This window comes from Drosophila biarmipes, chromosome 2R (assembly GCF_025231255.1).
Source record: "Drosophila biarmipes strain raj3 chromosome 2R, RU_DBia_V1.1, whole genome shotgun sequence".
NCBI classification, from domain to species: Eukaryota; Metazoa; Arthropoda; class Insecta; order Diptera; family Drosophilidae; genus Drosophila; species Drosophila biarmipes.
In genome coordinates this window covers 17831261-17857599 of record NC_066615.1, presented here as the reverse complement: position 1 = coordinate 17857599, position 26339 = coordinate 17831261, and the positions used below count along the sequence as shown (strand labels likewise).

Below are 26339 nucleotides of genomic sequence, written 5' to 3'. Positions count from 1 at the left end.
ACCGATTAGACGTAGCTGGGCTTAAAACACACCAGCCCGATTAGCCAACCATAAGAACCCTCTAACGAGTTTTTAAATGCTTTCAGAGGAGCTATAAAAACACTTGACCAAATCAATTATGCTTAAGTCAAAAAAGAATCCCCTGGAAAATGAGGAACAGAGTGGATATCTTCTACAATGGCCAGAAGGCGCTCTTGAACGTGTTCTCGCTTTGGCCCCAAACCGAAAGCCGCTGGAGAATCTTTCACCAGGTCAACCACCTGCATGTGGTCGGATTTTGGGTGCTGCTCTTTGATCTCCTGCTGGTGATGCATGTGGTGGGCAACCTGAGCTCCATGTCCGAGGTTGTGAGGGCAATCTTCGTCCTGGCCACCAGTGCAGGACACACCACCAAGCTGCTGAGCATCAAGGCCAATAATGTGGAACTGGTGGAGCTCTTCAAGAGGTTGCATGACGAAGATTTTCGACCAAGGGGCTTGGAGGAGGAGTTGATCCTGGCAGCTGCCTGTGAAAGGAGCCGGAAACTCAGGGATTTCTATGGGACTCTGTCGGTGGCGGCCTTGTCCATGATCCTTATACCGCAGTTCGTGGTGGACTGGTCCCAGCTTCCACTGAGCACATATAATCCATTTGGCGACAATCCTGGTTCCCCCGGCTACTGGCTTCTCTATTGCTATCAATGCCTCGCCCTAACCGTCTCCTGTGCCACCAATATAGGCTTCGATTCCCTCAGCTCCTCGCTGTTCATCTTTATAAAGTGCCAGCTGGACCTTGTGGCGGTGCGACTGGATAAGATGGGCCGGTTGAGCAGCGCCGGTAGCTCGGTGGAGGAGCAACTGAAGCAGAACATCCGGTACCACATGGCCATTGTGGAACTGTCCAGAACCGTAGAGCGCCTTCTTTGCAAGCCGATCTCTATGCAGATCTTTTGCTCCGTCTTGGTGCTGACTGCCAATTTCTATGCCATAGCTCTGGTGAGTATGGATAGTATCTTTGAAATAGTAAAACAAATTTTAAAGCTAAATAAGAAGTAAATTTAAATGATATTCGAAATATTAAAACATAAACAAGTAACATTAGAGAAAATTAAGCTATTCCAAATATAAAAGTCAGATGTCTTTTGGAACCCTTTGTAACTGTTTTTCAAATATGATAGATACATCACAACCAAAGATATTGCTATAGGACCTGCAAAGTTGGTTAAATTTAAATGTAAATCATTATTTATTTATAAAAAAAAGATCTCATTATGATGATGATTTGAAGAAAAAGTAAGGGGATTTCAAGAAATGAGAGACTACATTAGTATGAAATCGAGAGAATATCTGATAGGGCTCTATAAAATATGTATATTTACTGACTGCATTCAATGCGTTGCATGCTAGGCCCTATAAATATAATACAAATTAATACATCTACGATTTCTAAAAATATAAATGGAAATTTCCATATACTTTTAGTTGTCCGACGAGAAGCTGGCGCTATTTAAATATATTACCTATCAGGCGTGCATGCTGAGTCAGATTTTTATACTGTGCTACTATGCCGGGTGGGTACAATACCATCTGAAATCTATTTTAGATTAATAATCCCTTTCTTCCCCCGACAGAGAGGTGACCCAGCGCAGCTTGGACCTGCCCCATGAGCTGTACAAAACGGCCTGGGTGGACTGGGACAGGGACTCCCGCAGGATAGTGCTGCTCTTCTTGCAACGCCTTCACTCGACCCTGAAAATAAGGCCCTTAAATCCCAGTCTGGGCTTCGATCTAATGCTTTTCAGCTCGGTAGGTTATTATTTCATACTTCAAACATTTTTCGCTATGTAGCCAATTGCCATAATGAGCCTCATTAGCCGCTGGGGTTTGTGGCCTATAAAAGGCCCTCCTTGAGGTGGTTTCTGCTGGGAAAGTGAAAATCGTCAGCATGTCTCAGCATCAAATGGTAACGGATGACTTCTACAAGTACCAGGTGTGGTACTTCCAAATCCTGGGCATTTGGCAGCTGCCCACTTGGGCCACGGATCAGCAGCGCCGCTTGCAGTCGATGCGATTTTACCTCATCCTGGTTATCCTGTGCATAATGCTACTGCTATTCGCCCTGGAGCTACTGAACAACATCTCCCAAGTGCGGGAGATCCTGAAGGTGTTCTTCATGTTCGCCACCGAAATATCCTGCATGACCAAACTGTTGCACCTGAAATTGGAGAGCCGAAAGCTCGGTGGTCTGGTTGAGATGATGATGTCCCAGGATTTCGCAGCGAAAACTGAGCAGGAGAGGAGCATTATGGAATCGGCTAGACGGGCGGTTGTTCACATGAGGAACTTCTATGGCATCACGTCCTGGGCAACGGCTTCGCTGATCCTGCTGGTTCCCTGTTTCGCCAACTACGAGGAGCTGCCACTGGCCATGTTCGAGTGGTGCAGCATTCAGGGAAGGATCTGCTATGGGATGCAGTACCTCTTCCACTCGATTTCCCTGCTGCCGACTTGTGTCCTGAACATCACCTACGACTCGGTGGCCTTTTCCCTGCTCTGCTTCCTGAAGGTTCAGCTCCAAATGCTGGTCCTGAGATTGGAAAAGTTGGGACCTGTGAGGTGTGACCTGGGTAATGAGAAGATCGCCAGGGAGCTGCGTGAGTGTGCCGCCTACTACAACAAAATTGTGCAGTTCAAGAATCTGGTGGAGTTGTTCATTAAAGTGCCAGGATCCGTGCAGCTCATGTGCTCTGTGCTGGTGCTGGTATCGAACCTATATGACATGTCCACCATGTCCGTGGCCAATGGCGATGCCATCTTCATGGCCAAGACCTGCATCTACCAACTGGTGATGCTCTGGCAGATCTTCATCGTTTGCTACGCCTCCAACGATGTGACTGTCCAGAGTTCCAGGCTCTGTCACGGCATCTACAGCGCCCAGTGGACGGGCTGGAATAGGTCGAACCGCCGGATTCTCCTGCTTATGATGCAGCGCTTCAATTCACCGATGGTCTTGCGCACCTTTAATCCCACCTTTGTTTTCAGCTTGGAGGCCTTTGGTTCTGTAGGCCAGCTAAAAGGTTCTCATTTATTGGTATAACTGATGAAATTTAATTTCTTTCAGATTGTTAACTGCTCGTATAGCTATTTCGCCTTGCTAAAACGGGTCAACAGTTAGATTACGAAGAATTGGAATGATCTAAGTCTTGGATTAGTGGATGGATATCTGGAGAACATAAATAGATGAAATACTCATTTCTTAGCATGAGACTTTAAAAATAAAATAAATTTAGTAGCTAAGCACTTGTTAGTAGAAGTATCCGACTGCAATTGTGCTTGTCTCGCAAATATTTATAAAATATCTCAAAAGTGTTAAAAAAATAAGTGTTTAAAGTAATAAATATTTATTGTAACCAATGTTACCAGCACTTAGGAAGAGTACCAGACGTTCTACATTATTTCAACTAGCAATAACGTTACTACTAAAGTTATCGAAAGAAATTTAAAAAAACAAAATAAAACGATATAGTCGATTTCATCGACTGTGAAATACCCTTTAATATGCTAAAAAAGAGTGCGAGAGGAGTGGTGATATGCTTCCAGGAAATATGTTTCTTTTACTAGCACACCTGTAGCGCTACCTAGCGGGACGTAACGCAATATTAATTGACTTTGCAAAGTATTGATTATGTTTGGCTCTAATTTTTATAAGAATAGTCCGATTAGGAACAAAATCTTACTTAAAATTTTTTTAAATATTAAATAAATTGAGATCTTAACCATTTCTAGTGCTCAAGACTTTAAGAATCTACATACATACCCAATCCCAGCTGTTCCATCTAAAGTCCTCCTAAGCATGTACAGTAATACCTCGGGTGTGGTGGAAATCGCTCCACAACCCCAAAAATATTAAATAATTTTATTAAATATTGTAAACATTATGATTGTTTTTCTTGGTACCCAAAAACGTTTTTAACGGATACATTTTAAAAATTCGCGCCGCAAGGTCACACTGAAAAATACCAGATTTGTGGCGGGAAGAAAAAGGTACACACCTCAAAACAACCTAAGAATGCCATAACGCCTTTAATTCGGTGACGGACAAAGATTAAGATGTCGGAAAACGCGAAAAACAATAGCTGCCTGCATTGCGGCGTATTCAGTACGAAATACCAGTACCAGGAGATATTCGATGAGTTCGGAGTCGAGCTGGGACTGCAATCCCTGCTGGCCAAGCACTTCCAGTTCGATGTGTCCCCCGATCCGCAGAAACAGCAGCTCCTGTGCGAGGTGTGCGTCAACAATCTCATCCGCCTGTTCGACATCGATGAACTGGAGCGCGAAAGGGATGCGGCCAAGGTGGTACTCCAGGAACAGGTTCAGGATGAGGCCCCTGGGCAGGTGGTACCCATTATCGTCGCCGAGGTACAGGCATCTCCGCCAGCTGCAAGACCCGCCAAGAAGGAAGCGCCTTCCAAGCCTCTGGCCAAGGTGCTGCGTCCTGTGCCCATTGTTGCCACTCGGGCACCAAGTGCCAGGTTAAGGAAATCAGTAGTTTCCGCTCCCCAAGCCACACCTATACCAGCTAGATCTCCAGCGATAGTCAAGGAGCCTTCGCCGAAACCTGCTCCTCCCAAAGGTGAAGCCAAGCTGGCAGACCAGGAGCAAATAAGTGCCCTAATGGAAAATATTCTGGAGGACGACGAAGCTATTGCCAACGACGACTCCATTGTTGAAGAGGTGACGTGTGACGAGCCCCAGATCCCCGAGGAAACGGAAACCGCAGAACAAGTGGTTCTTCTAAACGGCGAATCCGTTGCAGAATCGAATCTGGATGAGGATGTATACATATACGAACAAGATGGTTTGTTTTACATGCATATTTCTTTCATAAAACATGAACTGCAACTAAAAATACCCATAATTAGACATTTTAGATCCCAATTTGGAAGATGTTGAGGTCGCACCTGTGGCTCCTCCACCAAGATTGGCAGCTGAAGCAGAGGGAAGTCAAAGTGAAGGAGAAATGGACGAGGGGGAGCCCAGCAATATAGTACTCTTCAACTTTGTTGATATTAAAGAAAGTAGGTGTACTATCAGTTAAAATAATTATATATCCATAACCCGTTAAAATCTTGTTTGCAGAGGATGACGTTCATGATATTCCGGAGTACTTGTGCACCGTGGTGAAGACCAGCTTTGAGAAGCTTACTTTTGAGTGGTGTACTGTTTGCAAGCACTGCTCCCTAAAGTGTCCCACCTTTGAAAGCCTTTTCAATCACGTTTTGAAGAGCCACAGAAACCGAAGAGAAGTATTTCAGTGTCCCATAGAAGGGTGCAAGAAGGAGCTGAAGGGGCGCCAGTTCCTAGCCATGCATCTGGTTCTTTTGCATGCACCCGTGGCTGAGTAACTATATTAACTCTTTCAGATGTATTGAATATCTAATTGGATTTTGTTTTCCATAGAATTCCAATTTATGGAAGCTGTCCGGAATGTAAAATGACATTCTCAAACATTTTGCAATACAATAAACATTCTTGTGCTCATGTCATCAAAAAGAAACGTGGTATTCGGTCTTATTGTGAGATGTGCTCCCTGGAGTTTCCTTCCTGGAAGCGGTAAGTTTACTTCTCTATCTTGCTAATGGTTTATAAACTATATTATTTATTTCCCCTTCACAGATTCAATTTCCACAACCAATTTCACTTGGAGAAGCATAGACCACGCGCTTGCTTTGTTTGCGATTATACCAGCACCAACATCGATGAGCTTTTCCAGCACTTGCACTACGCCCACGAGCCAGTGGGCACCTTATTTTGCGATCTGTCAGTAGACTCTATTTTATAATGTGTACCCAATCCAGAGCAGTCTTATCTTTTAGTTGCGACCGCACTTTCCGGGATCCCGCCGTTTTCATGGAGCACAACAAGTCGCATGCCAATGTGAGCAGCACAACATACTCTTGCGGAGAGTGTATGGCTAACTTTGAGTCCCGTGGTCGGCTAAATGGTCACATGGTAATATAACATCCTATTAACAAGCCATTTATCTCATATTTAATTGATTTATATATTTCAGAGGGCAATGCATGGCAGTGTTATTAGCTGCGAGCTCTGCTCCCGTGAATTTGCCACCGAAGCCACCTACAACATTCACATGAAGAAGCATCTGATCATCGAACGCGATGTTCATGTGTGCGGCAATTGTGGCTTTCTAAGTGACAGCCGCGATACCCTTCTTGCTCACGTGAATTCCGAAAAGTCTGGCTGTTTGGGCACCAAGAGATACGTGGAAATTCTTCGAGATGCTTACATCTGCGAGTACTGCTCGTCTTACTTTAAAACCAAGGAAAATCTGCAAGCCCATCGGGACTCGGGTGTGCATAAGGATGGCTTGTACTGGTGCCAGCCCTGTGGCAAGGACTTTCCGCACATGAAACTGTACCGCCATCACCTACGCAACTATCAACAGCTTCGGTCGGACTCGACCCATCGCAAGCTAGAGATTTGTGTGTACTACATGTGCGATCAGGAGGTAGGAAAGGATGTCTTGCATTTAGTCAGCAAAAATTTGAAATTAACATAATTTGTGATTAAAGAACTGCTCAGAGGCTTATGTGAACTGGAACTCGTTGTACACCCACAAGCGACGCACCCACGAATCTTCGAAAAAGCAGGCGGAGAAGAACTCCAAGACTGCCCCGGAATGGATTTGCCAGTTTTGTATGAAGGAGTGCCGCTCGAAGATGTCCTTGTCCGTTCATGTGGCCAGAAGCCACAATAATGGTGAGTGTGGGGTTTCCTAAATGTTATCTTTATAATTATTCATTGTACATTTTAGACAACGTGGTTTGTCCTTTGTGCAAGGCTTCTTACAAAAGCCAGGAGGCTCTGGCCAAACACCATGCCTATTGGCACGAACCCATTGAGTGCCCGGAATGCTTTAAAATCGTCAAGAATCGTAGGAACTACGACACTCATGTGAATGTGGTGCATTCGAATAAGAAGCGCTATTCCTGCAGTGTGTGTCAGAAGGGTTTTTATCACAAGAGTGAAATGGAGGCTCATCAGAAGGTGACTATAGTATAGCATAACCATAAACATTCTTAATATAATCCCAACTTTTTTGTAGCTCCATGGCCAGTCATACAGCTGCGATCAGTGCAGTTTCACCACTAGGAACAAGAAGTCGCTTTCTGTTCATGTCCTGGGTCAGCACTACCAGCGTTTTGCCTTCGAGTGCAAGGTGTGCAAGAAGAGGTTTGGACGTCGGCAGGGCCTGAATACTCACATGCAGCGATCTCATGGCTCCAAGTACACGTGCCGTGATTACTTCGAAGGTGGATGTGGACGCACCTTTGTAAACAGTTCCCAGTTGAACATTCATGTCCGAAAGGTGCACAAGGGGTCAATTTTCCTCCAAGAGGATGTGGTTGAAGAGGATGAATATACTGCCGACGATATGCCATCGACATCCAAAAAGCGTTGCATTCGCATAGACGAAGATAATATTGAGTTAATAGAAGAAGCTGAAGATGATCCAGATGGCTTGGAGATGGAAGAGGGTGAGGAGGAAGACGAGTACATCGACGAGATACCAGAGGAGGAAACCAAGAATTGAGGCTGACACATTTCGGTGATGTAAGACTTTTTGCTAAAGCAGATTTATTTGATTTGATTTTCATTTGTTTGCTACCAATTAATTGAACACAAATGATGTCCGAAAATGACATTAATATGTTTTCCATAGTACATAATACATAATTCTAATGATAATGTAATAACTATATTTAGGCTAACTTTAATTGCAGTTAACTAGCCAGAGTCTGGCGGAAGCAAATTTGATTTATTAAGCGTTGTAGTTTGGTCATTTAATTGCTGAAGATTGTGTGCGGAGCTTACCTGAAAGGGAATTAAGGTTTTAGTATAACTATTACAAACGAAATTAAGTTTTTTTAAGACTCACTGGGCTAATTGGTGTTATAACAATGGCGGTGCGCGTGGCACACTGCAGCAGGGCTGTGTCCTCGGTGGACTCATCACAGTCGCCATCGGCATCCGCGTCCACGTCCACTTCCACCCCAATATCACTGTCGATCTCCCAGGAGGGGAAATGATCCATTTCGCCCTCACAGTTGAGATCCTCCTCCTCGAAGTCCTCGTACTCATCGATTAGTATAACTAAATGGGAGATTTGTAAAGTTTATTCAAGCACTCTCTTTTGTGAAAGAGAAAATGTTAGTTTTACTTATAAAAAGAAGGTAAAGTCTAAATTTTAATGTTTGTTAAGGTGATGAAAGCGAAAAAAACTTTTTTTTTATTTCTTGCCTTTAAAAATCAGACAACTTTGTAAAATAAAGTAAAACCAATAGCGAAATGAAATCCTTTTACATATTTATTCATGTTTTCTTTTGTTCGGCAAGCAGTTTGATAATTTTGCTAATAATCTAAATTAAATAATAAAGATCTAGGAAAACAATAATTATCTAATTTTTAATTACTTGAACTATCTGGCGGCGTTGGCTTAGCACTGCTGTCCAGGGATTCGGCGCCCTCGTCGGGTATGTTGATCCGCTGCTCCTGCTTGCTATACGGCTCCGATGTGGATCTATGTAGGCTGGAGGATTTCGGTTCTTTATATAGACAATCTTTTATTAATAAAGATGAGTATTCACCTTAACGTAACACGTTTTTTGGTTCTATTCTCTAATTCAGTCATAAAATCATCATTGTGCTGCTGCTTCTCAGAACCCAGCTGATATGAGTTGAGCACGGAAGACTGTAAATAAAGGTTTTATTTTGGATCATTTAAATTTTATTATTTATAAATATTATATAACCTTTGTATTGGTCGCTGTATGCTGCATGTGCGGCGGCATGGGTGTTTGTGTGGCGATCGCATCGGTTGTGGTCGTCAGCGTTTGCGTGGCTGTCAGGGATCGCAGCTCGGAGCCATCTGTGGCCGAGGAGTTAAGCAAGGGTGTGGTGGTCACCTGCTCCGGATGCACACTGAGTGCCGCGGTCCGTTTCCACACATCGATCATCGCCAGGTTGTGGGCATGGTGCAGGGGTTTGTGGCTAGGACTAATGGAATGTATTTTGGGCTTGGCTGGCAGCGGAAGAGCCAGGAATCTATCACGATCCTCCATGTACGCCTTGATCAGCACGTCCAGCTTCTCTTCGATATCAGCCACCTATTGGGGGTTACGGAAATTATTATTGTATTATATAATATTATAATTATTGATTAACGCTCACCTGCCGCTCGACTTTGACCACGCGGGAGGCTAAGCTTATTTTGGATGCATACACATCCTTGGCCTTGGAGCCTTGTTTGCCCAGGATTTGATCCAAGCTGTTGGTTGATTTAGAGTTAATTAATACAAGTTAGTCATACAAGTTAGTTAGTTAGTGATATAATACCCACCGCAAATGTAGCATTTTAACGCGACCCAACAAGTCCACATGTCCTTAAATAAAAGATTTGTTACTTAGATATGACAATGCAAAAGGAGAAGAGAAATATTAAAACAATTCTGAAAACTATTATCATTAAGTAAAACTAGTTGGTAATCATAATTTTACTTAACTAATATCTTAAAATTGTATTTAGGTTCTGGGGGTTCTTGTGCATGGCGCCCCGGTCACTTAAACATCCGTAACGCTAAAACCATTTAAATATTTTGGAAAGTGTAAATGGGAATTTGTTCTGATTATCAATACCCATCTATATATCAAAAATGTTTCATATCGGACCATTCATTAAAAAGTTATAAGCAAATAAAGTGTGCAATCTCGAAGATCCGATTTGCTGCATGCATAACGCCATCTCCCTCGCACTCCCTTGAGCTGAGTAACAAGTATCTAATAGTTAACTACAACTTACCGGCCGCATACTGCTCCATGACATCCTTAACGTCGTAGGGTTTCAAGGCCTCCTTGAATTTCCTTCGCGCCACAAAGTACTTGAGCTGTGGGTTAGAAAGAAACCGAGTTATCGATCAAAGCCACAGTGACACAGGAAATCTTAGGATAATAGAGCCTTACCTTGCGTATAAACCTGATGGCGGTCTTGTGCCGGTTGGTTAGCTGCGTGCAGCGCGGCTCGTCCTCCTCATCTGCGGGCAATTTGTGAATCAGAGAGATTGACTTTTGCGTTAGGTTTTGGTTGCTAGCTTCGCTTGTTGGTTATTGGTTTGTTTTTTGGTTTTTATTTTTTTTTTTTGGATATGGTTAATCAAGTCAACGTCAACGCAAATATACAACAACACATACAAAAGTACCGTTACACACATATATGGAACAATTAGTAAATACACATGGATTATCATTAATATATATAGAGATAGAGAGCTTAGTTAGTTAGTAAGTAAATGCGAGGCGGAAGGATCCTCCAGCCCAGATACTGAAGCAAGCGTTGTGGTGTGAGGTGTCGCAGTGTGATGGAGGGGTGGGGCTGTGGATACCAGGTCATCAGGTGGGTCAAGGTGGTAACAAATACCTACATGAACTACAAATCAAGTGGGGAGGTACTCTATAAGGGGGTGGACAGCATGCAACCCTAGCGCAGGCGGAGGAGATACATTTTGAGATACTTTCGGAGATGCGATTCTCTGGTTACCACGCACTTGCCACTTCGCCCGTCGGATTCGGGTTGCTGAATCCGGTCTCCAAAAAGTGCGATGCAGCCGCAAAAAAGCGTCCCGTACGTCCGCTGCCCGGACTGGGATTCGGACTGGAACTGGGACTCCCACTGCCCGGCTTGACGGGCAGCGGCAGGGTGTTGCTCCGCTGGCAAGTATCTTTGTGGACCTCTTCCTCCTCCCGGCCGGCCTCCAGATCCCGGTCGTCGGCCGGAGCCACCCGTGGATTGCGCAGCGAAAGCGTCGAGCCCAAGAAGCTGCCGTGCAGAAAACCGTAGAGCACCACCGGAATGGTGAGGTTTCTCCTGGAACCACTTGCTGCCTTCGCCTGCTCCTCAGCCCGATCCCCATCGCCATGCCGATCCTGATCCTGATCCCCATCAGGAAACTGGGCCAGGGAGCCGGCACTCGAGCTCAGCTGGCAGTTGGCCAGCGACGCGGGCTGGCTGGCTAAGTTGGGTTAAGAGTTCTGGATTACAGGAGGACCCATTGGGACGGGGGAGTAGTCGTGTTAGGCAACCAACCAACCAACAAACAACATCAATTCAAAGTTCAATCAATCTTATCTCTGGGATGCATTGGATTCACAACATTGACACAACCACAACACTCAAATACAATAATAGTGTGATATAACAATCGTTTTATCTTTGGTTTTTTTTGGATAATCGTATTGTAGGACCTGGGGGAGAGGACCTTGTAGACTTACCGTCTGAATTTTTAATATTTTTTAAGCAAGTGGTTTCAGCAACTGAATCTTCGCTGAAACTTGGATTCATGGATTTGCCGTTTTGTACTACCTCTGCAAAATTTTAAATGAAACGTTAGACTCGACAATCAAAACTCCACTCATTGCGAATCGGAACAGCGTTTCTGTAACTGTAACTGGAATCGGAATTTTGCCAATATGTATCTGCGATTCGAGAGACTCGGTACGGTACACTCTACTATCTATGGGTCGTACAATATTGGACCATTTAACACGATTGCGAGAACAAATCAAAAGTAATGCGCCACAGTGAGAAATCAAAACATCCAACTTCAAGGAACAACAACGAAAACGAAATTCTTTTAAGTGGTTAATTGAGTATTTTAGGTTTTTTAGTTACTGCATTTGTTTGTTGGTAAATTTAGGAAAGACTTTGGTCTTGATGGGAATTTATTTTGAAGGGGTTATGATTGTTTATGGCTTTCAAGGCATTTTGCATTTAAAGCTGTTATTAAGAGATGGGTTAAAGCTCATAGTTGAATGTTTATAGTTTAGTTTATTTAAACTAAGCATATCTGATCGTTATAATCAAATTCCACTGTTGAAAATATAAACATTAATCATAATAATTATGATTTGCCTTTGAAAATTATATTCTGTCCTACCTATTGTTTTAACTTTAATATTAGTAGCTTGGCTTATGATTTCATAAGAAAGAATATATTTTCAAACAAAGAACAGCTAAAGCATAACCTCTTATTAATTGTTGCCAAATAACAATGTAATTGCTTCGAAAACTGTTTTAATAGACTTTTAGACAAAACAGGACTGTACTATTTCAATTATTGTCGCATAAAAACTAACTAGAACGCTTTATTGTGTGATTAATGAGTAGTTTATTGGCAGTTTATTTAAGTGGAATTTATTGCAGAACGCTGCATGCATAACAAAACGAAACGGAGAAGCATTTATTTCTTGAAATAAAAATGGTTCGGTCAAGCCAAATGTGTTCCAATTTAATATGTGTTATACTTTCAAGTCAACTTTTTGTTTAGGTGAGTTTTGCCTGGTTGACAAATATTTTGGAGCTGTGTAAATAGCCAAAGAAATCTTGAGTTTTCTGCTATTGTTATTTGTCCAACAATAAAGTTTGAAAGAAAAACATGCTTGGGCCGAACAGTGCGTTTCGTTACTTTAAGGCCTGGTTGGCTTTTTCATCAACTATTTTTATATACCTTATTTAAGGAATATTTAGAATTATACTTATTTTTGAAATAAAATAAAAATATAATAAGAAATGGCTTCAGATAATTATAAAATAGTTAAGATTGTGTAATTTGTAAAATACCAAAAACTTTTACTTAAAATAAGATTGCTAGACAGTGGAAGTTCGAGAAAGTTTGTTCTACCATTTAAATTCAAAGAAATAGAAATGTGTAAAAATATTTAAAAGCCCCGCCTTACAGCCACGAAACGCACTTCTGTATCCTCGTAAGCTGTGTGTGAGTCTGTGCATGTGGGCTGTGTGCAAACAGAAATTCGCAATGGAATGGAAATGGGAAACATAAACGGAAATCGGAAGGAGCTGCCCGATGGCCCACCAACTTACCCAGATTCTCCACGGACGCATTGATGTCCCGGATGGTGCGGGTGTACCTCGTGGAGGCCCTCGACGAGCCCGGCGGCTTGGCCACTCCGCCGCCGTCGCCTCCGCCCGGAGTCTGGATCGTCTGGCTCTTGTGCCGCCGGATGGTGGGCAGCCGAGCCACGAAGGACGTGTTGTGCTTAAAGCTGGACGACGCCCGTCTGCATCGAGGGGGGTGGGAAATAAAAGGTATCTCAGTCAACCGTCAAATATTAACACTTATCAGATAGTTGTACTCATAGTACGTAGATAGGTTATCTGGCAAATACTTGCTTAACAGGATACGACTGTGGTTCAAAGTTAGGGTGTTGGTGTGTAGCTGTGTGTGTGTTTCTGTGTAATTGCGCATACATACATACATAGAGGGGTGAGGGTAGGAATATTTAAAATTGGCAAATCGGTGCTGAGGCAAAAACATTGAATATTAATTCCAAAAGAGATAAATGAAGTGCTAGAGAGTCGATTGATTTCCGACTACGTTTCCGTAACTCAAAGTTAAAGCATCTATTATTATATTTAACTCGGTTAACTACTGAGGTACCTCGTATTTATCCACAACATTTGCTTTGTTTTATCTGAGTGTTAACTATGATTCATCTTTTAAGAACTGTTTGTACCTCACTTGCTTTTGGAACTAAAATTGTGCAATGCACCAGATACTTCTCTTATGATAATATTGGAAATATTATTAATGCATTTCTGATTTCCCCGTTTATTTATAAAATAAATAGTATTCATCTTATACTTACTATATCATTAATTTTTATAATATCATACTTTTTCGTAGAATCGGACTTCGACTATATCTTTGAATTCTTAGAACGATGCTTTGATCTTTGAGCCAATGGGATAAGAGAGGTCGAGGTGCCAGGGTCAAAAATCGTAAAGTTCAGGGAAGGAGTGAGTGGGTAGATCGTGTCTTCAATTGGCATGTTTATAAGGGGTAAAGGAGCGAGAGAGAGAATCGAATAAAAAGCTTTTCACTCATTTGGCTTCATTGAACTCACGTGTTAATTATAGATTATACACACATTTATATGCATTTTTATGGAGTTTTTTGGGCGCGGGGCAGCAGAACACACAAAATGAGAATCAATTCGTATCACATTGATTAATCGTACTTCGGTCAATAAGGAAAGATTCAAAAATTTAGCAAAGAATTCTTTCGAATGCAGCGAAAGACAGAGATGGAAAGTCGAGGCGACAGAGCGAGAGCGACAGAAATAGAGAGAGATAGATAGAGACTGGTGCTGATGGTGGAAAAGCTGCGAATTAACTTGATTCGATTAAGATTTTAGATGTGGGAGCCATGTCTACGGATGTGGGTGCTTTCAGGGGGCTAAGGAGCACCGCCCGTACAGAATGATTGGCAGATTGCTTTGAGTCTTGCTTGGCTTGGTTTTGATTGCTTTTTGTTATGGTTATCAAGTTTTACCTATATTCAGTTATGTTTTTTAATAATCGCTCCCAGTTTTCAGAACTGAAAATGTTTACAAAAATTATATTATCTATGGGAATAAGTAAATTATATAGAACATAAGTGATTAATCGGGTGGAGAGAAGAAAGACGGATAGAGAGACAGTCGGGTGGGTATAGTTGATCGGTCTACACTCTAGTTATATGCTGAATATACTTCTAGTTCTACCTATGCTGAGTGTTTCAGGTTGATCAGTGTTTTTGTTAATGGGTTTTCAAAAATTTCCAATTTCATGCCCTGAGCTGTACATGGCGATTAACCGAATTCAGCGCCTTTCTATGCGCTTCTCAAAATTTCTAGCTTGCCAGCTCAAATTTTTTCTTTTGTTATACACACCAATGCAGATTGTGTTCGTGTAAGTGAGTGTGCGAGTGTTTGGGGCTGTGTAAGTGTTTTTTGTTTCTGTACAAAAGTCGTTGAGCTTCTCCTCTGCAAAATATCCCCAAAATAGACTTCAGTTCCATACAGATGTTCCGCCCCCAAAGGATCTGTTGAAATCGATTCAATACTTACGAAGCCGGCGGACTTGGCAGGGCCACCCGGTGGATATTCCACGTGGCCACCGATACGGAATGCTCGTCGGCCGCATAGCATCGCCACACAGCCTGGATTAGAGTAGCCGCCGGTTGGCGACGCCGGATCATGTGCTTCTGTCGCTGCTGCTGCTGCACTTTCAGAGCAAATCCACTTCCAAGGATGCCCTACCATGAGGTATGATTTGAAAGTGAAGTGAGTGAGATTGTACATTAATTAAAAAATGGTAACACCATTATGTTTAAAGCATTACATTACATGGAGTCAGTTAGATAGTTTATGTAGTGAAGATAGTTCATCTTATAAAAATAACTTACCGCGGGAAGAGCGAAGAAGGAGATCCCCAGCAGAGCACAGCAGGAGGCAATAAGCTTGCCTTGCCAGGTGATCGGAACCATATCTCCATAGCCCACTGTGCAGAGTGTTATCTAGAATAGTGAACAATCAGATAACACCTTTAAAGTTTCCTCAAGACTATATTAACTTACCACTCCCCACCAGAGGGCCTGGGCGAAATTGCTAAACTTGTCATTAACATCCTTCTCCCACATGTAGACCAGGAATGATGCAAAGATTAGACCTAAGAACCCTATGTACATGGTTGTTATCAGCTCCTAAAAAAGATATAATAACAAATATATGTAACTGAGTTGTTTTTAATGCCAAATTTATTAATGCAGTTATCAAACGCATTTAATAGATTATTGAACCGCCCTTGTTATAACAATCTATTTATTATCTTTATGATAGCCATAAATATTTTTGAAAGAGTTTTTGGTTTTTATAATTGATAGTTTGGGATAGCTAACCCACCTGTCTATGTGCGTATACAACCGATCCGAGCAACTTCCAGGTGCCGCCCCGTCGATCCATGCGCACCATCCGAAGAATCTGAAAGAACCGAAGGCCACGTAAAGCACTCGTGGCGAACACCTGGCCCGAGGTGCCCATCCCTAATACTACAATTGAGGCTAAAATGGTGACAATATCTGAAACATGGACATCCATTATAGCTGTATTTTAGTTTCTTGAGTGGTAAAGTTAGCGCACCTATAATACAGAATGGTCGCTTCACAAACTTCATCCGACCCAGGCAACCCTGGTATCGCGATCGGCAGCCCGAAGACCAAAGTCGAGCTGCGAACTCCATCGTGAACCAGATGACCACCAGGATCTCCATGCGGAACAGGATGTAGACGGCGTCCTCCTCGTACTCCTTGATGGTGGAAAACACACTGAGCGCCAGGCAGGTGAACACCATCAGAAATCTAAAGGGAAACAGGGTGAATTGAGAAAATATTAGATCACTTTAAAATCCATGAAGTTCTATTAAAAAAAATAAAACAAAACGAAACATCTATATGTTTAAAAGTGGACAAATAAATTTTCAATGCCTAGCACACTTTCAAAATATTACAAATTTAACCTTCAACATCATTTTTTTCTATGTTGCATAAACGATTTTATTGTTTTATTGCAGAGTTGTAAAAAAATGTATGCACACAAAAAATGATTTGGATAAAGTTGTTTAATAAAATATAAATGGACAACCCTCAACGAACGAATAATCAAAAAATAAATAAAATAAACTTTAGTATTCTGAAAAGTTTTTAATATTTTTTACTGTTACGTAACTCTTTGAATTGGTAAATTTTACTGATAGCATTTTTTTGTGTGTAATAAGCTTATTTAAAGCATTTTTAAAAATATTTAATAACATTTTTATTTGGTAATTTTATTTTTTAAACTTGTATATATATATTGAAATTATTGGATATAAACAGGATCATTTTAATGCATAACTTTTAATAATAACTAATGTAAAGAAGGAATACAATAATAATGTGAGAGTTTAATAATGATAAGCAATTTGATCAAAACAAGTATCTGTTTATCAATTTCAAGTATACTTATAAGAATGTTAAAGTGGTGTATTAATTAAAAATGGTATCTGGAGAGTACTTACACCATCACATGGTAGAAGATGGCGTGCAGGCCGCGGGGCCGCTCCAGGAAGTTGTAGAGGCGACTCTGGAGGCGCCGGTAGCGAACATCGCGGCGGGTGCCGCGGTTGTAGTTCAGCGGCTTTCCTAGGAGCGACATTCGCGGTTGCAGGATTCGTTCCGAAGTCGGCCTGCCCGGTCTACATTTCCTGTAATCCAGAAAATAGAATTCCATCTTAGTTTTGATGTTTTAGTACTTTTTAAAAACGTTATAATAGTGTTATGGCCACCAGTGTACCCCTTGTACGCCCTTATGTCGTAGAAGGCATAAATATCGTTGTCCGGATCCATTGTGATCTCATTCCACCCGTATGCGTTCGCGGCAAATCTCGGCTAATATTTTTTTGACACTTTGGACACGTCCGGCTCGAACGACGATTGAACCGCAACTCGATCGACGGCTGAGCGTCGGCCGGTTAAAAACCTTCCTTAACAACTAGACTTTCAAAACCCCATGTGTAAATTTTATTAATTATCTACATAAACAGTTTTTTCGCTCCACACACCTTGCATTTTTACGACGCTTCAAGTCTGCGTAGACCTCTGTTTGATTTTGTTTTAATATATACCCTATATACCCAAGTATATTGCACCTCGTCATCAGCAAAGTGCCATAAAATTTCGCGTATTTTAGCGACGTTTTCGTTTTGGTTCTCCTTCGGCGTTGTGGGCGGGTCAGGTTCGCTTTAGTCACGATCTCTCGACTTTGTCTTTGCCCAACGTGCTGCCGAGCGATCGTACGTCATTACCACCAGGCACTTGTCATACCCCACAAAATGGCCCAAAACAACCCAAACATGGGTGAGTTTTGGCAATTAGTTCGGGTGTGCTGGAAAACTACCAGACGCCAAGGGGAGAGTTCTATTGGGCTCCTGGAGGTTTCCTTCATTCGTAGAATATAAAATATTAATACCGGGACAATCTGATATTTATTCGTAGCGGATATCATGAACAGATTCATTACTTAAGCCAAGTATAAAAGTAATAGTAAATAAGAGCGTGAGTAAAAAGGGTTTTTTCTTTAAATTGTCATTTATAGAGGTACTTAAGTTCTAATTATTTTAATAATTTTTATTAATTCCAGTGCCGGAAGAAAGATAAAAATTGTATTATTATATTTGAAAAGAAAGGGAACTCTGTTTATCGTTCGTTTCAAATTGTTATTCTTAGGTAAACATTTCAAGTTTATTCTGACTAAGGAAACAATGATCTTATAACAAGGAAATTCCAATAAATAGCTTGTGTAATCAATATGGATGCATTTCCAATGCTATTAACTAACCAAACAAAGAAAGACTCGACAGGGAAAGATTTATATTGGCTCATCTTTGATTTACTTTATAAATCAATGCAAATCTGTTATGAATCAGCTATAAACTCAACTACCGATCATAGAGACGCTAATTATCGCGATTTCACTGACCAGAACGTGTAGTTTCCCCTTTCCAACAGAGTACTCACATTTGTATCTATATGCTTACGTAGATAAATACAGATACATTGAGGCTTATAGCTTTTTTTATATATTATAAGCTAATAAACTTCAATATTTATCGAATGCAAAATTGAAGAGATAATAATGAATTCACTTTTTATCTCATAAGGTAAATATTATCTTTATCTTTATTATCTTTTTATCTTTAAAAAATAACTTACAATTTTTATTTAATCTTCTTCTAGAACCCCATAAAAACAACAAAGTCTTAATGTCGTAAATATTTTATTTTGAAAATGATATAGTAAAAATACACTTAAAAATAAATTATAATTATGAAAAAATTATATTTTTTTGATATAAATTACATTTATATTGGTATACTTAGTACATATAATATAAAATAAAATATTTTATAATATTAAAATATAATCTAGGTTTTTTAGAACACATTAGTATGTTATTTCAAGAAACTTAAATAATTATATAGTTGTTTTAAAATGGCTCACGTATTTGTGAATACAGCACCCATCAAAAAACTATGCTAAATGGACTCATAACCATCATAGATAGTTATTGTTCTGCTAATTGCATGTGGGAAGCGGGAGAGCCAGTTCTCAGGTGTCTTTTTCAGGAAACTTTTCAAAGCTCGGGCGAGATAATTGTGCTGAAGTGAAGTGTTATCGACATGGAGATCGCGAAAGCTCCCCACTATCCACGATCCGTGGAAATGCGCTTGTGTGGCGTTGTTTTTATTCCGCTCCATGACTCATATCTTATCTTCCAGCGATCCCCAACGCAAAGTGCTGCCCATCACCATCGCCATAAAGCAGAGAGTCGTTACATTTTAAAATTGTTTAATGCATTCCTGCTGGTTTTTTGTTTTCGTTTTCGTTTGTATTGTATCTTATAGTTTTGTATTTTTGTGTGTGTGGCTTAGGTTAGGCAGTAATTAAAAAATACGATGTGGGTGCGCAATAATGCTCGCTTGGCCGTTTCTCAAGAACGTATTTACAAAGTGGTTGGTTGGCTGGGGAGAACAGACAGACAAACAGCTTTAACAGTAGCAGTAGAGTACGTTAAGTTTAAATGAATCGTGTACAAGATCACAAGTTGTAGCACCAGGCGGGGGGAACACGAAGCGCTTCTCGGGGGCCATGCAAGTCCTCTCCAGTTCCGGGGGCCTTGGCAATCCTCTCCAGCTCCGCGAGCGGCCCCTCACTTCTTGGCATCGATGATGATCTCGTCACCCGACTGGATGTTGTAGCTGTACAACTGCTTGTTGGGGAACCGCATCTCCTCGGGCCCGAACTCCTTGTAGTCCTGATCCAGATAGTACAGTCGCATCTTGTTGGGCGCCAGGCCCACCAGCTTCTCCAGCTTCGCCTTCAGATCGTTGACGGTCAGATAGATGTCCACGAACCGGCTCTCGCTCACATCGTTGTAGGTGAACAGGACCTTGACCCGCTTGTCCGGCTTCAGGCTCACATTGACCAGGGGGTCCAGCTTGCCATGGATGCGCAGCAGCTCCTCGTAGCGCTCGGGTCGCTCGTCCTCCGGTTTGTCCATATAGTATCTCACAAATGCCCTCTCGGAATCCACGCGCTCATCGCTGCTGATCTTGCCCCCGCCATTGAGCATCTCCACATTGGGCAGTCGGGCGATGAGCAGCTGCCTCCGCTCGTGCTCCGTGCACTCCAGGCTCTCCCAGAGGGGCCAGTGCTTGACCCGCAGGTTCCGCAGCTGTCCGAACTTGGCCAGCTGATCGATGGCCGCCCAGCTGTTAAGTTGCGCGGAGCTGAGATTGAGGAGCTTCAGACTGGGGAAGTACTTGTGGGTCTCGCCGCTCTCCTCCGCCTGCAGCGTGCGGATGGGACAATCGGCCAGGACCAGGGCCTCCAGGTTGGGGAACAACCGGCCCAGGCGGCAGATCTCCTGCCAGTGCTCGACGGGATTGCCGGTGAAGTGCAGGGTCTTGAGGGCGGGATGGGCCTTGGTGATGCGCCGCTCCGTCTCCTCGGGCGTCTCCTTCTCCTGCAGCCGCTGCTCCGCCTCCTCGGCATCGATCAGCACCTGTCTGTAGTTGTTCAGGCTGAGATGTAGCTCTTGGAGCACAGGCAGGTGCTTCAGCAGCGTGTCCACGCAGGCCCAGTCCAGGTAGGTGCCATTGAGCACCAGGCTCTTCAGATTGATCGTGGGGGCCGTGGGCAGCGTGCTAATCGGACTGGCCAGCTGGTTCTTGCTCAGGTTGAGGAACTCGATGCGCGGCATGTGCTCCAGAATGCTGAAGACCTCCGACCAGTCGCTGAGCTTGTTCTGGGCCAGATCCAGTTCCCTCACCCGCTGGCACTTCTCGCGGATGCTCTCGAAGTCCCCGGCCGAATCGATGTCGCAGTCGTTGAGCACAAGGAGGGCTGGCACACTGGTCAGGGGCGACAGGCGGGGTATGAAGATGGAGAACTCCATGCGTCCGCCGCACTTGGTGACCGTAAAGTCATTGGGCAGGTCACTCCGCTTGTGGAGTTCCGGTTGGTGGGCATTCTCGAATTCGCATTCCGCGAAATACTTGCGCTCCAGCGCCTCCAGCAGGGAAGGCATGGCGAGATGCACTCCTCGCTCGGGGGGTATGGTTAATATGGGATAGTTCGGTTCCCCCTATGCTTAGTTGGGGTTCTTTCTTACTCGGTCCCCCCTATTGATTTTCCACTTTTCCTCGCTCATACGAATTTTTCCCAGACCGTTCGTTCTGTGCTGGCTATGATGCAATTTTTCAGTTTTGCGCAGTTGCAGTCTTCATTGATTTTAAACAAATTATTGCGCACGTTTCGTTGTTTTTTTTTTTCTGTTGTTAATTATTGCGCACTAATTCGAGTCTCTTTTTTGGATTTCGATGTGCTGCGATGTTAAAAAAGATTGTAACAAAGAAACCCAAAGTGCGTTGGTCTTGGCTGGGGTTTATTCTCGTTTTTTTTTCGAAACTCTCCTCCAGCTTAGATGCGTTTTCCCTTTGTTGTCGCTGCTGCTGCTGCTGCTGCTGCTGCTGGTTAACCTTTGTCGCAGTGGCCAGCTTTTCCGCTTTTCTGGTTGTCTGTCAGCCTTTCTGGTTTTTGCCTTTCCACAACGCTCTCCGTCCGCTCGCAGTGCCACCAAACGCTCAACTAACCACCGAGAACCACCGCGCCAGCAACTCCTCGGCGGTCGGTGGTGCAGCTATACGTACACTCGAGTCTATATGGGTGAGTCGTGTGCTCGTGCTCGTGCTCGGATTCGGATTCGGATTCGGATTCTGGCCTGTTTAGTGCTTTTTGTGTGTAGGTCGCTCGACATGCGCCCAGGAGCGGTTCGCCGCTGAAGAGGGGCTTTGCTACCCAACTGCGATAAGTTCTCGTCTGACGTGCGTCCGAACCCCGATCAGACAAGAACTTATCGTTTAATTTTGACTAGGCCCAGAAAATACTAAAAAAAAACACCCTGGGGCGTACTTCTCACGGCCCCCTTCTATAGGGCACAAAGTCACCCTGCATAAACAATACAATATACGCACTCAATATTGTGAAATAAAATAATGATATCATTAATGATCTAAAGACAGCTCTCTGAGAAGCTTAAATACAACGCAGAACTCTTTGTTCATTTTAAAAATTTTTTATCTTTTAAGAACCGGGGCTTACAGTCCTATTTAAAGATTAACTGACTTGTACACATCTACGTTTTGAAATATTTTTTAAGCTCTTTGCTTATTATACAATTTGTATAGCCTAAAAAACAACTGGGGCTTATAATTAAAACCCTTTTTTTTTGGATTATTATTCACTTTTTATAAAAAATATTTCTGAAGACTCAACTCAATCAAGTTTTTCTAGTTATTTAATGAACAGTATTTTATAAATCTAATATCTGCGGGCCCAATTTCGGGCTGCGTGCGTCCGCCCCCCATGTAAACGATTTGACAGCGACCTTGCCGCCGAAAATAAATACGTTGTTTCAATTACGAAATTTTGTTCAAACTAAGACGGCAGAACAAATTATTTGTTTGGCTTGCTCTCGCTTATTTTTTGGGGTTTCTGGCGCAGGCGAGAGCATAAATAGAATGCAGAGCAGTGGGGTGGGGAAAATATTAAAAATAAATAAATACATTTACAATGACCTTGTCTCGTGTGCACTTGACAAGGGCCCTAGAAAAACTAAATAGAATTTACATTCTTTTGGCTGTCAAATTGGGCGCCCCAGTTGGCCCCGTGGAAAGTGAGTGCGCCTCTGGCGGGCCGTGAGGAAAACCAGTTATAAAGTCAATGGTCATGCCACAGTGGGTACTCATTACGAGTGACACATGCCCAATTGTGATGACGAGTGACAGGAGCAGTGCAAGCGGCATGGGGCAATGCAAATAAATAAATTAAATAGATTGATTTAAATTTCGTGTGACCTTGCAGTTCATAAAGTGCCGTTACATGGGGCTTGGGGGGTTGCATGTCAAAGGGGTTCCACTTTACAGCTTGAAAGGTGCGCAATAGATTCGCGAGGGATCGCAAAGGGAGGGTTGGTGAGCCAGGGGAGCAAGCCGAGAGGGGCTCAGAGAGCGGGAGAGCAGAGCGCCAGTTTACAACACACAAAGCTCGCTCCCTCTCTCTCTCTCTCTCTTTCTCTGTGTCCCCCACTCAGCTGGGCCTTGTTGTCCCACGAAAACAAAGCGAAAAACAAACAAAAGGGGAGAGTGGAAATCACCACTCACATGTTTGTTTGCATTACGGTGCTTTGGCGGACAACAAAAAATTACGCAGCGTTTGTGCTGGAGCTTTGGCAGCCACCAGCTGATTGTGTTTGGGCAGGAAAGCTCCCCCTCCCCCAGCAGCCTGCCCCAGCTTGGGCCCCAAAGCTTTCGCGCCATGTGTAACACCAATCAACAAACAAAGAGCAAACAGATGGCAGCACTGTGTCCGCTCTTCTGTGCTCTCCTTTGTCATGGGGGGCGTCATGGTTTGAGTTGTTGTAACACCGTCACCATATCGAAGGTTTCGCCTTACAGTGGGACCTCAATAAGGAGTGCGAAGGAGTTTAAAAAAGTCTATAATATATTGTTTAATTAAAAAGGTTTATTTTCGAAACATGGACCGATCAGAAGTATATTTTATCATATATAATATTTATAGCTTAAAACAAAATATTTATGTTAAATTTAAAAATTATTTCACTTTTAAATTAAATTAACCCGACCGACGAACGACCAACGATTAATGATTGATCTTTCCGGAAAAATTGATTTGGTCTGCTATATATTTTCAATTATATTTTGTTTATACTATGCCGTTTTTGATTACACTGTAAGAGCTTTACTATAGATACATCCTGCGGATGTGTACAGAAGTAAACCGAAGATATATCGCCTCTCACTTTAAAAATGGGATTGTAAGATTAAGAATAATTTACATTGCTGTGTTAGTGCCAGTAAATAAACATTTTTATATTTAAGGGAAATAAAAGCTTTAACCTCCAAAAAGTAAAACCACTCATTTTATGAATCGTATTTTGAGATGCAGCGCTTCAAATATAGTTTCCACAACTTTGTGTGTGCCACTAAATTCAAGTTTACTGATGTGGAAGTACTATTATTCCAAGCTTACTTTAAAAACCCAATTTCATATTTAAATTAAATTTTCTGAATTTCTTGTTACAGAATTTCAACTGCATCGGCTGTGTTTTTTTTTGCCCGCCACCGTTCCGCATGACTGAAGACAATTTGCGAATATTTCACTGTGCAATATGCTTGATAGATAAAAGTGCTCGTACTCGTACACACATGCAGGCTAATATTCCGGATTGACAGCCAGTTGCAAATTGGTCAATGCCTGAGCTGGGTTCAATCAGGTTCCAGCCGCGCTTCGCTTTTCATTCCTCGCCCATTGTCGTTGCATGAAAAGATTTTTGGGAACATGAGGAATGGAAAAGTCAAAAATGTTGACAGCTCAAAAAAGTACCTGTATCACTCAGGGCATGCATTTTGAACTGCCTTGAATTGTGCTTAGGCTGCAAGTAGCTCATAAATCAAATGAAGGGGATTGTTTATTTATTGACAAAAACAGGTGAGAGATACATTGCCTTTGAGAAGTTAAATATGCATCTGTACAGTTATATATTTATGAGTTACTAAATTTATAATTCAAACAAAACAGAAACTGTTGGGAATACTCAGAGCAGCTATCTATCTACCTTTGCAAATATTTATCATTGATCTGTTTTGTTTTTGGGTACCAAAACTTTAGTTTACTTAAATTCCTATAAATATTTTCGGTACAAAGAGATTCTCAAGCAGACTTGGTCACCAAGGAACATTAAAAGCCTCAATGGGAAGTGGACACTCGTTGACCATTCCAATATTATTCACTTTATGGGGCTCTTAACCCCAGAAGTCAATCACTTAAGTAGGCCTGAACCTGGGCCACATAGCCCAGAGGAGGACTCGTGTGTGTTTGCATCTATCAAGTCATCAATTATGTCGACGACCCACATCGCTCATTAGCTATACGCTACTTGCGTTTTTGCGTTTTTTGTATATATACCTAGCAGATTCCAAGCACCCCTAAGTGTCTATATTTAACCAAAATCGTTGAGACTTTTGCGCTTAGACTTCTTGGCATTTTCGTTCTATGCGATAATAGTTGAAAACTACATATATATATTTTTCTGTTATGGTTTGCCGGCGAAAGGAGAGTGACGGCTAAGTCATTTGTCAATAGAATTTTCATTTCCCTTGACTTTTCCCCAGTGACCGCACCATAATTCAGTCCAGTTGGCTGGGCCACAGGTCACACGGACCATCAACACCGTATATTATATCAAATATCACATATCATGCATCATGTATAGCAGGCAAATTTATTATTTGCTGATCTATATGCGCATTGATTTGCCTTTATTGGGGCCTTTCTCATGAAGATGGATGCGTTTGGCGGTAATTAGGAATTCTCTGTTGCTTTGCAGCGGTATAAATATTGCTTTTATGGCCGCAAAAACGCTGGCTTTTGTTTACACATGGGATCGGCGCAAAGGCCTGGTATAATCCGGCCCATCGAATTTTCAAATCGATTGCGTCAATTAATGCAGCAACTAGTCGGGCTGTTGTGGGTCGGTCGTAAAGTTTCTAAAAATTGTGCTGGTGTCTGCGACTTTTAACGACTTTCAATGGCTTTAAAGCGAATGGCACACACAACCTCAGAGATGGCGGCGTAAACAGCGATATGAAATGGCACAATTTCCCTCGGCAGCATCTTTATTTTCCATCTCCTTTGTCTCTCTCGGAGTCTAGACGGTTTTTTGAATTATTGCCCGATGCCCGGTGTCAACAGCATCCACATCCACTTCTGTGGTCCGGAGTAAATGTGTCTCGACGGCGGCTAACCTTGCGTATGAGTAATTTCATTATGATTAGCCGCCACGGGCTGCATTTCAAATGAGTTCTGCGGGACCGTTCTGTGGTTTTGATATATGAACAGTTGGCACTCACATAATAGGACCATAAAATAATGGTTGTCACATTGTTTTAATATTTTGCAGCATAGACCTTTATTTCTTGGCTAAAAGGGGGGTTTAAAAGGGTTTGGATGGTAAAGGTTTAGGTCTTACTTCATAGCACTAGAAGAGAAAGCGATTCTTATTTAATATGCTTAGAAAGTGTTAGTATATCCTTAATAATCATAATCAAAACATTGTATTGTAATGCAAACTATTTTCGTATTTTAAAATATTAAAAAAAAAGATGATCATTTAAGTGTTAATCATAAAAAAGTTCTACAAAGATCACATAGTTTCTTATTTATAAATTTTTATCTCAAACTTTAAGTTTGCCATTTTTTGGCATTACCCATTTTTGGAATGTTTGAAAAAGAATCTGTGTCATCATCCCCAATTTTAATTGGCTTT

At 42.1% G+C, this 26339-nt stretch overlaps 4 protein-coding genes across 15 annotated transcripts in view; 2 read left to right on the top strand and 2 right to left on the bottom strand.

The window, feature by feature from the left end:
• The first annotated feature begins 135 nt into the window (after positions 1-135).
• On the top strand, positions 136-3270 carry LOC108022066 (odorant receptor 46a). Of its 2 annotated transcripts, XM_017090911.3 has the most exons (4): positions 136-974; positions 1461-1549; positions 1610-1784; positions 3100-3270. In XM_017090911.3, the coding sequence occupies exons 1-4, from the start codon at positions 150-152 to the stop codon at positions 3151-3153; spliced, it is 1143 nt and encodes a 380-aa protein (XP_016946400.2). In that variant the 5' UTR covers positions 136-149; the 3' UTR covers positions 3154-3270. The 2 variants fall into 2 exon arrangements, with proteins under 2 accessions (XP_016946400.2, XP_016946577.1); XM_017091088.3 differs by lacking the exons at positions 136-974; positions 1461-1549; positions 1610-1784 and adding an exon at positions 1939-3039.
• A 791-nt stretch (positions 3271-4061) lies between these two features.
• Positions 4062-8460, top strand: LOC108022566 (zinc finger protein 585B). Its single transcript, XM_017091564.3, has 10 exons — positions 4062-4839; positions 4904-5059; positions 5121-5382; positions 5442-5594; positions 5658-5801; positions 5858-5993; positions 6055-6510; positions 6575-6761; positions 6817-7049; positions 7108-8460. The coding sequence occupies exons 1-10, from the start codon at positions 4089-4091 to the stop codon at positions 7594-7596; spliced, it is 2967 nt and encodes a 988-aa protein (XP_016947053.1). The 5' UTR covers positions 4062-4088; the 3' UTR covers positions 7597-8460.
• The window catches only part of LOC108022568 (potassium voltage-gated channel subfamily KQT member 4), a 41556-nt gene continuing 22823 nt past the window's right edge, over positions 7607-26339 (bottom strand). The window contains exons 1-19 of one of the 11 annotated variants that reach the window (XM_044092484.2): positions 17226-17376; positions 16951-17136; positions 16035-16252; positions 15798-15973; positions 15473-15598; positions 15302-15412; positions 14964-15151; positions 14408-14452; positions 12937-13133; positions 11328-11420; positions 10023-10093; positions 9862-9946; positions 9403-9445; positions 9234-9330; positions 8816-9169; positions 8651-8754; positions 8477-8592; positions 7942-8156; positions 7607-7877 (exon numbers count right to left, since the gene is read on the bottom strand). In XM_044092484.2, coding sequence (XP_043948419.1) covers positions 7791-7877; positions 7942-8156; positions 8477-8592; positions 8651-8754; positions 8816-9169; positions 9234-9330; positions 9403-9445; positions 9862-9946; positions 10023-10093; positions 11328-11420; positions 12937-13133; positions 14408-14452; positions 14964-15151; positions 15302-15412; positions 15473-15598; positions 15798-15973; positions 16035-16252; positions 16951-17136; positions 17226-17278 — 2565 coding nt within the window. In that variant the 5' untranslated portion in view covers positions 17279-17376 and the 3' untranslated portion in view covers positions 7607-7790. Of the gene's footprint in view, positions 7878-7941; positions 8157-8476; positions 8593-8650; positions 8755-8815; positions 9170-9233; positions 9331-9402; positions 9446-9861; positions 9947-10022; positions 10151-10603; positions 11069-11327; positions 11421-12936; positions 13134-14407; positions 14453-14963; positions 15152-15301; positions 15413-15472; positions 15599-15797; positions 15974-16034; positions 16253-16950; positions 17137-17225; positions 17377-26339 lie in introns of those variants that run through there. The other 10 variants (XM_050888270.1, XM_050888271.1, XM_017091565.3 and 7 more) reach the window with 10 other exon arrangements.
• Positions 19263-21900, bottom strand: LOC108022565 (tubulin-specific chaperone cofactor E-like protein). The gene has a single exon (XM_017091563.3). The coding sequence runs from the start codon at positions 21018-21020 to the stop codon at positions 19641-19643; it is 1380 nt and encodes a 459-aa protein (XP_016947052.1). The 5' UTR covers positions 21021-21900; the 3' UTR covers positions 19263-19640.

Coding starts and splice junctions, on each gene's coding strand:
- LOC108022066 (XM_017091088.3), top strand. CDS start 1,939: ATGGTAACGGATGACTTCTACAAGTACCAGGTGTGGTACTTCCAAATC. Junction 3,040..3,099: donor GCTTGGAGGCCTTTGGTTCT/GTAGGCCAGCTA, acceptor AATTTCTTTCAG/ATTGTTAACTGCTCGTATAG.
- LOC108022566 (XM_017091564.3), top strand. CDS start 4,089: ATGTCGGAAAACGCGAAAAACAATAGCTGCCTGCATTGCGGCGTATTC. Junction 5,994..6,054: donor GTCGGCTAAATGGTCACATG/GTAATATAACAT, acceptor TATATATTTCAG/AGGGCAATGCATGGCAGTGT. Junction 6,762..6,816: donor GGCCAGAAGCCACAATAATG/GTGAGTGTGGGG, acceptor TGTACATTTTAG/ACAACGTGGTTTGTCCTTTG.
- LOC108022565 (XM_017091563.3), bottom strand. CDS start 21,020: ATGCCTTCCCTGCTGGAGGCGCTGGAGCGCAAGTATTTCGCGGAATGC.